Genomic DNA, 14,381 nt, shown 5'->3' with positions numbered 1-14,381 from the left:
CCCCACCGTTACACAGCAGGATTAAATCTCTGACTCGGCCAGTTACGCAACGCCTGTCTGCTAATGGATCAGTTGTTTGCTCTGTTAGTGGGCATTGTCAGTCGGGGTCAAGCTTGTGAATGTTGCAAGGTGTTTCGTCATGACTGACTGCTTGTTTTTCCACTTATGAACAAAAGTAAGACCTAAACCAAAAACACTGGCATTAAAACCATTGTGTTGTCCTTTTTGTGACTACCTTCTGTCTATATTCCTAAGCCGACACAGGTAGGAATGGTTTTCTAAGTTGCTGATGTAAGATGTGGGCTGCCATTATTGACTGTGTGTGTCTGTCTGCGGCCTGTCACTCAACAAGTCTCTGTGGGCCTGTTTGGACTAATGACAACAGCAAAGCAATGACAACAGAAGCCCAGAGCTCCCAGCAGATTTCGGTCTTTCTCAGACTCCCCGTCTACCTGCCCATTTTTAAAATTAACCCCTGGCTCTTTCTCCTTGCTCTCACATTGTTTTTCTTGCATCCATTTGGATTTTACACTTCTCCTTTTTTGTGTTGTGGCTGTGTCACTGTGTCAGAAATATGTGAGAAAATAAAGCGTTACTGTAACGTCTGCATAAGATTTGTATGTTTTATCCTGTAGTTTTATTTCTCATTTTCCAAATCTTTCTAAATTGTCCATCCATCCATCCATCCATCCATCCACCCCCCCCCCCCAAAAAAAATAGGCCAGTAATGACTAAAATTATTACAATCTGAAAACCTCACAGAGAGAGAAAGATGCAATTAGAAGAGTTTATTGATACGATAGTTTGAACTTTGGCGCTCAGGCCTCGGCAGGAAACATAAACGCTGATTTATACTTTAATGCGGATAAACTGATGTATGAGAATAAGGATATTCCCCCCGGGCCTGAAACTGGTGGTGGAGTTTAGATAGATGAAGTTTGGTTAATCCATAGAGGCTGGTATACAGGGTGATGCTTGAGTTAGATGTCACTGAATGAACAAAGTTTGCATAAACTGTCCATGAACTGTCCACGAAGAGCAAGCATGAAGCGACTGTGGAGAGAAAAAAACTCCCCTTTGGGAAGAAATCTCTGGCAGAACCAGGCTCAACGTGGCGGTCTTCTGCCGGACCGTTTAAAGTGACAGGGATCTCCATGAAAGTCTGGAGGGAGTACACACTGGAGGTGAGGTTGAAGGAGCATCGAGGAGGAGTCGGATGAGCTTACTACAATGGTGGAGAAGGGGATGGAGGTGGGTTGTCTGAATCAAAGTCCGACATAGGAGCGATGGATCTTGCACTTGTTGAAGAGCAGGCCTAGAGACGATTTGGAGTGGCTTTTAGTAGAGTGCTGGAAGATGATTGGGCATCGAGGAAAGTGGCTTGAAGCAGGTTGGCTGCATCGGAGGCGGATCAGCCTCAGATTGAATGGAAGTAAGAGTTTCTTCAGTTGAATTTCTGCCTTAGCTTCATGTTGAAAAAGTATCTATTTTGACTAAAAAGGTGAAACAAAGAAACAATCTGTCAAGTTGATCTATTTCAATATGTGGTTTATCCAGTGAAAATCCAGTGAATCCAGCAGTAGAGATGAACCCATCACGAATCTTCTGAAGCTTTTATCTTTAAATTAGGATCTTAGCTAATTTCAAATTCTCTCCCTTAGCAATAAAAGCCAATTAATTGACCAATCTTAAGAAATATTTATTTTTTAAACATGAAATAAAACTATGTTAGAAAGACATCCCAATGTTGTCACATCATCATCCTCCAGGTTATGGAATTAATTAAATAACGAATAAAACACAAAATATGAACAATATTTTCTTTATTAAGTTAAGTTACAATAAAAAAAAAACTGTGATTAATATTGGTGAGGAAAAAGGGTTTTTCAGGTAGTTTATTTTTTCATTGAAACTAAAAGCCATGTTGATCCTTTGTGCCTGTGTGTAACAATGAGATGTTGAGATGTTTTTAGCTGTTAATGATAGCTTTGAGGTTTTTTGTCCCATTGATATATAAAGGCTTAGTAGCTCTGTTTGATCCTATTGATTCAGAGTTTTAACATGAGTTTACTTTGAAGATCTGCTCTCATTAACCCCTCCGTCCCGTACCCTCAGATCATCAGGGCTCCCTCCAAAAGAGCAAGCCTGCCAGGTTGGGAATACCTGATATTTACACTAGAAGCTGTGAGCTTAAAAGCTCCAAAACAAGTCAGAGAAAGGTCCAATTAGATATTCTGCAGAGATGTGTTCCCAACAACAAAGGAACATTTTGAACGGAGCTCTCCAGGGTAATTGAATGATATTTCAGCGCACGCAGCATCAAAGTTTGGCAGCAAAACATAGAAATCAACCTTTGCTTTCTCTGTTGAAAAAGGCAAAAGTGACTGTTTGGTTTTGTGTTATGCCACCACCTGTGTGTATTTGATTTAAATTGTGCTCCTGAACAATATCTGTCCTCTTTCTGAAGGTTTTTACTCTCCCCTCTTTTTTCACCCTCTCCTTCCCACTTAAAGCCTTAATCCTTGGCTCTCATCTTGGATGCCTCATATTTTTAGTCTAATTAAACATTTCCTCTTCTGCCTCTCATAGATTTTGATCTTCTTGACAGAGCAGCTGTCTTTCCGTTCAACTCCCGTGCTCAAATTGTCATCTGTTTCTCTCTCGGTTGCTCCTTACAGAGCCCTTGTTTCTGTTTTCCACCTCACTATGCACTTTAACGTTCTGCATGGCTGATGCCTCTGTCCTCTGGCTTCGGAGTCTGAATCATCCCTTTCCTGGCAGCCTGTTTACCTGGAATCTCTGCTTTGAGAAGACTTCTACTCATTTCTACATTACTCTAAAATGCTCATTGCAACTAAAAGAAAAAAGAACGGACCATTCCAACTGTTAAACAGTGTAGTTTTGTAGTTTTCTTCACCACTGTGCTGAAGTCTTAGCATATGTTCAAAGATAGGTGTCAAGACTTACATATTGCAGCTGGAGTCAAATGAAGCTGGCATAGAAAACAGCATTTTAGAAGCTATGCACTGTAGCCAGTCAACTTCAGTCAGCGGGACCCAACACAGAGTGTTTAAATGTTAGAGAGGCGAGAGGAGTCTGCAGTCACAGCCACACACTTTCTCAGCACTGTCATTAAGCTCATTAGAAACCTTGGATTGCTAAAGGAAAGAGCTCTAAAGCAGGTGCCTTGTGTGCTAACTGAGAGAGATTGCGAGATCAATAACCCAATAATACCAGTCCACTCTTAAGCATATATACAAGCTCCTCACTCATAGACCCCTGATTTGTTTCTGTGAACCAGTGTTTATACACTACAGCTCTTGCATGTTCTTTGTATATTCTCTAAAATAAGAAACAAATTTCTTAAACACAAAGCGAGCCTTAATCAGAGACTTTTGCTAAATTTCTCTGAAAATGGTTCTGCTTCTATCCTAGAGTCTTTAGCCCCATTTACACTATCCTTCAAAAAGCGATCCATGCCGAGACCGGTCCGAGCTCGGATCAGTTAACCAGGCCGAGCTCTGTTCTGACGACCGTTTACACATCACGCTATCTCGGTTCCTCGACTCATTGCCTCCTAGTGATGATCTGCTGTATTACTGCCAGTATTAAAGGAGGAAAGCAAGCAGTTGGTGGCGGTAATGCACCAAAAGTTGTTTGCCAACTGCCATAAAACACAAGAAGAAGAAGACGAGGAAGGAGGGAATCAAGCAAATCAAAATGGCGGCGCCCGTCACACTCAGAAAATTATGCTTGATTATTATTGCTGTACCTTGGTGTTATTATTTAAAATGCCATTATTTAAAATGTTTCGTGGAGAAGATTTCGATTGTTGTTTATAGTTGAAGATGAAGTTGTTCTTCTTCTTCTGTTTCTGGAGAGGCATTACCGCCAACTGTTGGAATGGAGTGTGAATCGCGATGTGCAGCCAGACGGAGATGACGCGTTCTGCTCATGCGCTCTAGTTATCAGAGAACCAAGCCAAGGAAAAACCGAGCCGAGCCCACCTCTAGAACTGGTCTGCAGTTAGCGCGGTCCGGTTGTGTCTAGTTCGGTTCAGTTCAGTTTGCTTTCCATTTAAACACGATAAGTTATCTCAGTTACTGAGCTCGGACCGGTCTCGGCACGGTTTTTCAAGGGTAGTGTAAATGGGGTAGTAGTTGGAGGGCTGATGTTTTTAAGTAAATTGGGGCCTCATCCCCCTGGGTGCTTTCCAAGTCTGGTACAAATCAATACACGTTTCCTTCAGTATTTCTTTTTTTTTTTTGTTATCACATTTTCAAATATCACATTAGAGTAGTTTGATGGAAACACCAAAATCAAATCAACTGACTAAATATTAGAAATAGTGTTTAATGCTTGCTCAAGGTTTTTGACCTTTTTACATAAATTTTCCTTTTTTTAGTAGAATAGAAAGGACAAAGGTAAGAATCATATTGCTCTAGTGCGCAGACTGTTGTAATTTTTTTCATTTTTTGTTAGATTAAATCTCCTCAACCAATATGTTGAACATTTTATCTTCAATCAGCTTAGTCATTTGACTGAAAGTCAACGCCAAGAAAAAGGTCAGGCTTCGATCAAATCACAAAACTAATTTTTGCCAGGAAAAGACTGATCAGTGAATTTCTATTTAAAGTCAGATTTTTCATAGAAATGCTAGTTAAAAATTATTTCCAAACAATGAAAGTAGGCAAAAAAATGCTGTAATACCAATAAAATCCTCAGTAATGTATAAATTCTCTTAGTGTAAAGAGATCAGAAAAAAATGTCAAGGTATAATTACAATTAGCTTGACAAAAGCTTGTTTAACTACAACATACTAGAACAAGTTTAGGAGTTTGATTAATAGTTTGATTTACTTCTGATTTGCAAAGCAAGTTTATCATAAACTAACGAAATAACGAAAAAATTAGAATTGAAAAACATTTTCACTAACTGAAATAAACATTTAGTAATAAAATGCTTCTGGAGAAAGGGCTGGGGGCATGTCCCCTATTGAGAGATACGTCACTCATATTTCAGAGAACTGGGGTTAATTCCTTAACCTCAAGTTTTCGCTTTGTTTTGCTGCTCACTGCATTAAGCCAACAGATAGCAGATACAGCAGTTAGGTAACTTGTGTTGCTGCAGTAGTATGTCATCTGGTTTTTTTTTTTTTTTTACTTTGGCCCCTACTGCTGTTTAGTGTAATGCTCATATTACATAAAAGACTAAAACGAGAACTGGAAACAATAAAAACTAAACTGAAACTAGGGAAAAAATAAAAATTAAACAAGCTAGAATATACTCTAAAAAGATTAAAACTAAATTAAATGGAAGATTAACAGTAAAACCTTAATGAAAACCAATGGAAATTTCAAAATTGTTTAAACTTTGGTGCAAAGGCAGCTTGTTCTACAGATCACGCCCCTCCACTGAGAAGCTTGTAGTGTAATGTTCAATAAATTGGACATATTACCATAAGATTTAACCTTTACTTTTCTACATCTTAACATTTGTTTTGCTGCTATTATTCTGTCATTCTTTTACAAAGTTTCTTTTTTTTTTGTTTCTCAGTTCCGTTGCTGGACCACCTATGCTCAGCTTTGGTTTATCCTGATGAAACGCTGAAGACCTCGGTGGTGAACGTTTGGCTGCAGCTGCTACGTACATCTGGAGACACTGGGGTGCAGTACCTTCCTATTGCCACCAGGGACCGACTATGCAGCCTGCTGTTGCAGACTCTTAACAATGCTAGCTCTGCTCAGCTCATTAAAAACTGTGCCGGTGAGAAGATAATGACACTTTTTGCCTTCTGTTTTTGCCAGTAGCGTGGGATCTACAGTTGTTTTTTTTATGTTAGATTAACATGAACATTTTTTAAATTTATTGATTTAAATATTTTCACAAACAACAAATAGATACAGAAAATGTAAATCTATTGTGATTTTTTATTTTTTTTTTGTAGACATCAAGCTTCCAGCTTCTTGCTAAGTTGAGCGACATGGTAGATTAATCTGAGTTAGTTGTTTTGTGAGGATGAGTCCAGGTTTAGGTAGCCTGACGTAGTCCGACTCAATTCTAGTCAGAATATGAGTCTGATACTGCTCCATAGAGCTGTGATTATGGGGCGTGTTTTGAACGAACCAGGAAAAAAATGTCTCTGCACTCAATTGGATAGACCTACAACCAATAAGAGCAACGGAGTGCGTGACGTATCTTAAGCGAGGCATAGTTGTTGTCCACAAAAATCAAAGCGTGCAGTTTCACGCCTAGAATAAGAATATGAGACTTGATCGCGTTTCTCTGTTCCTCTTTTAAAATTAATTTGCTGTCGATATCTTCTAGAACAGACCTAATAGCAGAATCTACTCACCCAAACTCTCCAGCGGCAGCCATTATTGTTGTCACCCTAGCGCGCTTTGGTCACGTGGTTGATAACGTTACTCTTGATCATCTGTCCATCATCGTATAAAGCCCGCCCTGACAATTTGATTGGATCGCCTGACAGTGGGCTTTAATACTCGCGCTACTATGGAGCAGAGCCAGACCGAACTTCCCCGAACTCAACCTTGTGGGCGGGACTAAGTTCGGACTGGCACCCAGGCTAAGGTTTAGGCATAGTCATAGGCAATTCCATAACCAAATTACATATTATTAAGATTCATGCTTTAAAAATGGGATCAAATAAAACTTAAAGTTAGCATTCATTCTCATTTCTAAAAGTGTAAACCTGGGTTTAAACCTCTAAATTTGAGAGAAAGTTGACTTTTAGAACAAACAGGTGAGTTTTCTAGTGATAATCACTGAAGATGTAGATCTGACAGCTTTTAAAGGATCTGCAGGTGGGTTGTTGGAGGGGGCAGCCAGACATGAGGGAAGTAATAAGGAGATTTATAACATTATACAAAGAGGGCTTTATTATCACCACAAAAGCGAACAGTGAGGCACTGAAGGAGACACCTGCTGTGGTCTTGATGGGATGGTTAGATCGGGCGAGAGCATGGGGGTGCTGCTGTGGTCTTCGGTGAAAATCAACAGCTAGATCATTTTAATAAGATTGATCCAACGCAGATTTTACAACAGTTAAAGCTAACATTAAATGTCTGAAATAAACTTCTAAAATGCAACAACCTCAGCCTCATAATTACATTGAAGATTGTGCTTAAAAACCGTTTCATGGAAAGCAAGTCAACAGATTCCATTGAAATCCCCCATCTATGAAACAAAGAGGTATCAATACTCATTAAAAAAGATCTTCTTAAAGAAGACAAAAACAGCAAGTTCAAGTGGAACCTGATGATTGACTTTAATTCAGGTCATATTTGATAAAGTAGAATCTAATTTAGTAACTGAGCTCACTAAGTGAATAATATTATGTTGATGAATTACCCTCTGACAGATGAATCCCTGCCTTTTTTTCTGGTAGTTATAATTTTCCCCTTAAAGTCAGTGATTAAGATCAGAATATTACATCAAACAGAAAAAAACACCACTAATACCTGCTTTTTATCCAGGCCTCATTACGTTATCATTTGATGAATTTAATTTGACTTTGTGATAAAAGACATGTGATTTTCTTTTTTTGTGTAGAGATTAGAGGACATTTGCAGTAGCTTTGAACATGTTCCCTCAATTTATGTTGAGGACAAATCAAAGGAAGATATGACACTTTTTTGGGGGGTTGAAAAGTCAAAATTTACATATAAAACGAATAAAGCTTGACCTGTTTGAGGTTCTGGTTTGAACCGAACATGTAAAAAGTTTCCCTCAGAAGATACCAGTGTAAATATAATTCCAGCGTTGCAGTTCCTCTGTAGCAGCAGAGTTTATCATTAATCTGACTGATTGATGAAGTAAAAGTTCACAACTTGTCATCTCTAGGCTGATTACAGCGAACTAATTAAAGTAAAAAAGCTTTCTGTCTTTGGAAAATGAGCAGATTGCATCACGTCATGGACTTTGTAGTATTCCCTCTTCCTAGATGAGGATGTGGACACACAGGACTTTCACTTGCATGGTGTGTTTCACTTTGCAGTGATCCTTAATAATAAGCATTCACGCAGCGACAGTGGGGAGGAAAAACTTCCTTTTAACAGGATAAAACCTCCAGCAGCTTAGTGTGAATGGCTGGGGGTTTGATAAGAGCTACTATTGTCTATATAAGTCTATATCAGTTCTAGTTTTGGATTAAGAAATATTAATTCTATATTAGATACATTATTAATGTGTAACCCCAATGAGATCTGATAGTGATTTCCCTTGTTTTTACACTTTTGAAGCAGTGAGTGAGTGTCTGTTAAATTTCTATCTTGCTAGGCCTGCTCTGGCAGCTGGTCAAGTTGGAAGAAGCGGTGTCAGTTCTGATGAGCAGCTCCGGCAGTCAGCTCATGTGCGATGATTATGAGGACAACCTCGCCAACAACAGCCAGACCTTCATCCAAGAGCAACAGCCTGCTGACCACAGCCTTCTGCCTCTTTTGTTGAAAAAGGTCTCTGTCTAAACATCCTGCTCCCTCTCCCAAGACCCGAACTCTAACTCTGACTCGAATCATAACAAAAGCTCTAATCCTGGATTATTGTTCCTTTGAACAGGGATTCATTGAGGATTTTAGCCTTTACAAATATTTATGCTTCATGTCTGGGAAATCAATGTGTTGATTAGATTTGGTTGGATTTTCTCAGTGGTCACTCTCAGCTGATGATGTCAGGTGGTTTGTTTGGATTCCAACTATTTTGTTTGTTTATCTGAATGTATTTCTTTCAATATGATTAATAAGAGCATAATAAGCTGAAAATAATATATATATATTTTTAAACACAAGTGATCCTACCAAACAAACAGTGATTTCATCTGCCCGTGCCTATGTCAGCTGAGGCAAAGCAGTAAACTATAATTCTGAGTGGATGAACCCTGCTTAATTCTCCCCATGGGATAATAGACTCGGGTTTTGATGCCTTAATTTAAACGGCTCTGAAAAAAGTTGAAAAATGAAAAGGGGAATTATTAAAATTGATTGTTTTCTGGGGTCATCTTAAATGATTGATTCATTCAGAGACATAAAGTTTCAGAAAATTTAAAACAAGTACAAAAAAAGTTTTTTTTTTTTAGTGCGATACTACCAAAGGATATAAAGTAAACTCTGCATGATCACAATAGTTTTATAGAAATGCTGTTTTCGGTTGCTGCCAACAGAATGCTGTTTTCTTTCACGTTTACTTTATCTCAAAACTAAGTTATATCACCTGAACAACTTCTATTAATGAAATAATAGAAGTTGTTCATACTTCTTTACTGTTCATAAAAAAAGCAGAGGCCTAGTAATACAACGTATCATCAGGAGGAGGTGATCAATTCCTCTGCAGCTGGACATGTTTTTCCCTCTTATTCACTGTTTAACAGTTGGGATAAAACACTAAATTCTGTTTTATGTAGCTGTCTTAGATGTAGTAACTTGAACTATAAATGTAAGAATTCATGTATTTATAGCTGCTAATCCCCTTTTTTTGGAGTGGAAGCCAGCTGAGATTTATTGAAAGGGCAGCAAAGTGAGGTTGTGGTGAACAGAGCTGCTTTGCCAGTAACGGGTATTTTGGTGCCAGGCATCTTAAATTTCAAATTTAATTTGAAAGTTCATTTTCTAATGGATACTAATAAAAGTTTTCTGCTTTTTTCTTTTAGTTGCTGCTGAGTGGAGATGAGATGCTTCAAGTGATCAGTGCGAAGTGTATCGCTGGTGTTTTGGTTCATTCACCCAGTCAGTACTGCTCTGTCTGCATCAAGGCTGATTTATCAGGTAGCACACTAGAGTCATTTTTGAAGAAATGTCAGATAACGATGCCTAATCTTATTTTTATTTCTTGTCAAATAAATCAAATTGCAGTTAGGGGAGAAAATGCCTCTGTTTGATTTACTTACTTAAAAACCGTGCTATAAGTGAGGAAAATATAGGGCATGCCCTCGTTTTTGTTGAAATAATCTCAATAGGGTGTGTTACAGATGTATTACTAATCATACTGGGAAGGTTTGCCTCACTACTTATCTTTACCTGTGAGAGATTTTATTTCTTTAGTTTTTTTTTTTTTTGCATGTGGAACCAAATCTGTTTTGACCATTCCAGGGTTGTGTTGCAAGGTCCAGTTCCTCTGAACAATCATATGAACAGCTAAAAATGTAGAAGTAGATGGCAACAGAAAAAAAATCCAGAAATAATAGGGAACTCAGGGTCCAAAACTAGGAGACACCAGGGAGAAACATTGATAATAATAATAATAATAATACATTTTATTTAAAAAGGCGCCTTTCTGGACACTCAAGGTCACCGTACAAAAACATAAAAAGTGTCAGAAAAAATAAAAATTATAAGGGCTGAATCCCAAACTGCCCTCTAACCACTAACACTTAACTATCACATTTCACTCGCAATAAAGTCACACTGGATTGTACATAGGGGGGTATAAAAGTTAAGGGACAAAATTCCAGTGAGCTTACTCTAATGAAGACCCGCTATTTAAGGGGGGAACGGTCCATTCCCCCCTACCCACTTCGTGGTTTGGGACGGCACTTAATGCGGCAGACCCTCTGTGAGAACTTGCAGACAGATGGTTAGTTTTTAGGGTTTGTGTTAAGCGGGGGGTGGGGGCGGGGTGGGATTCAGATGAGTAGAACCGCAGAGGAGGAGTATATATGGGAGACAAGAATGGAGTGATTAGCTAATTAAGAGCAGGAGTCGTCAGCAGCAGCTAAGGGGAAAGGAGACGGGAAACAAGGAGTAAACAGGGCTTAACTAAAACTGAAAGAGAACTTAAAAGGAAGCGAAACAGTATTTAGACTAATGTCTACAAAATAATGAATGACCAAGGGGAAAACTAGAGTTTAGGGGAAAGCACTTTAGATGATTGAGAAACCACCAAACAGGAATAGTAAAGCTAAGAATTAATTAAAAGATTACATAATTTTTAATAGTAACATCAGAATAACAAATCAAAGCCTAACTGAAAACCCAAAGTGAAATCTAAGCAGTACCAAAAATATCCTTCAGGATCATGAGTTGCTTTTTGGGAAAAGCTTGCTTGCTTGGCCTATCTATGGAAGTAAATCTGTGCCACTGGGATTTAAATTAAAAATGTCACTGAAATATAGATGTTGTATGTTTGTATTTACTCTTTCTGTGTTAAAATATATTCAGAAAACATTTCAACCAAAAAAAACATTTCAACCAAAAAAAACAAACATTGTCACTATATGTATTTAGTTGAAATTTTATTTATTTTCACTTCAAGGTAAAAATTCACATTACTGTTTCATAGTTAATACATTTTCAATACCTGTTTTTTTTTTTCAATTTGACTTTTCAGTGTTTAAATAAAAGCAGCATATAAAAAATTCAGCCTTTCAAAATTAAACTCAATATTTTCAGCCTCCTGAGATTCAACTGGCTCAATTTCACTGTGTTAAATTTGGCGTCTAAATTCAATATAAAAGGGAAGGGTTACTTCAGGTCACAGACATTAGCAATGGATTGTGGTTTTCAAAACCCAGCCAATCCCGTTACAGTTTCTTAGTCACATGACGGGACGTTTTTGGCGCCCATACTGAAGGAAAACCAGCAGGCAAGCTAACGCATCGGTAAGTTTATTGCTTTCATTTTTCCGTAGTATTGCAGCAAGTTGCAATTGCAAGCAAGTATTGTAACGGGACTGGCTGGGTGTTGGACACCACAATCCTGCTAATGTCTGTGACCTGAAGTAACCCTTTCATTTTTACATTGAATTTAGACGCCAAATTTATTTTAACATAGAAAGAGTAAGTACAAACATACAACATTTGTATTTCAGTGACATTTTTTATTTAAATACCAGTGGCACAGATTTACTTCCATACCTATCCTACACATGTTGCCAGATGTTTTAGTATCCTGCTCGTTTTATTCCCATTTCAAATTACAAATTACAAATTAAACCACTCACCTTATAAGTTCACAACATTAACGTTTTCTTTCTGAACACCTCCGCCAGCTTTCTTGATCACCAGTATTACTCAATCTCGCTTCTGCTATCAAAAGCAATGAAAAAACTGATTGTCAAGGTATTTTTGTGGCAGGGCTGACCTGCTGAGTAATGTGTTTCCTATCCTATCATCTCCACCTGATGGGAGTACACCTGCAGCTTTTTGCTGCAGTTGCCCTGACCTGACCTTTTTCTTTCTAGGTGCCAAAATTGCATTTTACAGGTTCACTTTTATATATACAACAATTATGAATTGATTGCTTTTTTTGTTGCATGGGCTGCAGTGTGTCCATGTTTTTATGCCTTTATCTAATTTATTGTATTTTTCTTATTAAGTTAAATTACAAGTTTATAAATCAACTTCTCTCCTGCAGAATTTTAAACTTTTAGAGTTTTGCTTTGATTGCCTTTTTTATTACTTTTGTGTAGCTTGTATAAAAGTGTCTAATACCATTCTCCTGTTTGAAAATCAGTGAGGTGAAGATACCTTTGATTAGATTTAAGTCTGTTTATTGTGTCTCCATCTCTCTTAGGTTTCCTGTTTGATCGTCTGGCCAGCAGCACTAATGAGATGTTGCTGTGGTCCGTCTACAGTTGCTTGGTGGTATTGACTGAAGAACCGCTTTTCTTCTCCCAGTGTCACTCTGTATATGGTGAGACCCCAAAATTTACATTTGATGATTCTGTATAAAAAGATCTCCTGCAAAAGATCTGGAGATAAGAAAATCTTGAAATTAGATCTGTTTTCAAAGCAGTTGTTTCATTATAAGATGATCAGGGATTTTCTTATTTTAGCCTCAGCAGCAGATTATTGTTCTGTATTACAGTTAAACAAATTATAAAGGACTAAATTGTAAATGTGTAGCTCATAAATAATTGCTTGATTTAATTATTTGTTTTATTTTTAAGGTTTTGTAAAATATGAAATGGTCTTTATTTATCAGACTTGCTTTTATCATACAAACAAGATTCCTCATGTGTCTTTTATGTATTTTGATAGAAGAACCCCCCCCCCAAAAAAAACGAAAAGAAAAGAAAAAATATATAATATAGCACGAGGGGTGCCACAAGCAAGTAGAAACAAAGTGTTTCTATTGAGTGGGTTGGAAAAGAGTCCATTTCCTCCATAGTTGTCTAACTTTTCCTGTTCTCAGTCACAGACAATATGTCATTTTTTAAAACAAGAATATTTCCTCCATAATAACCCCCCACTGAGTCTGTTTCGGTTTCTTTGCTCAGTCATTGGGGAGGAAAATGAAAAAGAATGACTTAGCCAGAGGAGATGTTGAATAGAATTAGGAGAAGGAAAGTTGGGGAAACTTGGGACTGGGCACTAAATAATACAAAGGTAGGAGGAAGAGGTAGAGGAACCTATCTGCAGTCACAGGGCACGGCCACATGGGCTATTTCTTTTTCATGTGATGTATTGCTTACTCCTTACCAACTGGAATAAGCACAGTAATTATACTGACAGACTTAGGAACTAGTATTCTTTTTAACTGTCATCAAATGAGTGTTGGATAGTCTCTAAGATGAATGTTGTTTTATTAACGTAATAAATAAATACTATATCATAAAGGCTGTTTTCCGCTAGGCTGACATTAGCTTAGAGTTGGCTTAGTGTCGGACATTTTGGGTTCTTTTGGGGCATTCCAGAATATTGGCAACATCAAACATGATCAAATAAGCAAAGAACATCATACAGAGCATAATTAAAAAATTCATTTAGGGGCCATTTGCATCAAATAGAAAGGTTGAAAATGGTGTAAAAAAAAAAAAATATAGGGGAACAGCTTGGAACTTCTGGCATTGATTTTTGGTATATTGCTGCACCTTGTGACACACAAAGTTACTGTTGTGCTAAGACAAAGAGACGTAGAAACAAAACACAAAGGAATGAAATGATATGGAAACACCCCACTAATAATGAAAACACACAAGGGGAAAAGAAAACCAAACAGCCATGAGTCATCATAATATTTGACATTTAATATTTATCCAACCTTTAGTGTAACTTTAATTTTATTTCAATGATTTCATCTTTGTATTTAATTTTTTTGGCTTTATGGCCAAAAACAGTTTTTGCAGCAAATTTTTTTGGATTAAATTTATTTTTTTCAAGGCCTTTTTATTGAGTTCGTCCTATCTTTCCTTTTCCCCTTTTTGTTTTATCTGTGTTGTCATTTTTATCAATATTATCAGTCAATCAACACAGCTGCCTCTGCTCAGTCTTTAAAATTTACTTTACAGTTATGGGGAGTTAAAAGACTTTCACTTTTCATGGCATTGTATTTGGCTAAAAGCAGAGATGGGAAGTAACGAAGTACAAATACTTCGTTACTGTACTCAAGTAGATTTTTCTGATATTTTTACTTTACTTTACTACTTATTTT

General features: G+C 37.5%; 1 protein-coding gene across 1 annotated transcript in view; it reads left to right on the top strand.

The window, feature by feature from the left end:
- Positions 1-14,381, top strand: part of mei1 (meiotic double-stranded break formation protein 1) — a 120,686-nt gene that overhangs the window by 14,785 nt on the left and 91,520 nt on the right. The window contains exons 6-9 of the mRNA XM_015393411.1: positions 5,557-5,766; positions 8,299-8,471; positions 9,662-9,776; positions 12,522-12,641. Of these exons, the coding sequence (XP_015248897.1) occupies positions 5,557-5,766; positions 8,299-8,471; positions 9,662-9,776; positions 12,522-12,641 (618 nt within the window). The remainder of the gene's footprint in view (positions 1-5,556; positions 5,767-8,298; positions 8,472-9,661; positions 9,777-12,521; positions 12,642-14,381) is intronic.

This window comes from Cyprinodon variegatus, unplaced genomic scaffold (genome assembly GCF_000732505.1).
Source record: "Cyprinodon variegatus isolate N-32 unplaced genomic scaffold, C_variegatus-1.0 Scaffold640, whole genome shotgun sequence".
NCBI classification, from domain to species: domain Eukaryota; kingdom Metazoa; phylum Chordata; class Actinopteri; order Cyprinodontiformes; family Cyprinodontidae; genus Cyprinodon; species Cyprinodon variegatus.
This window is presented reverse-complemented; position numbering and strand designations above follow the sequence as displayed.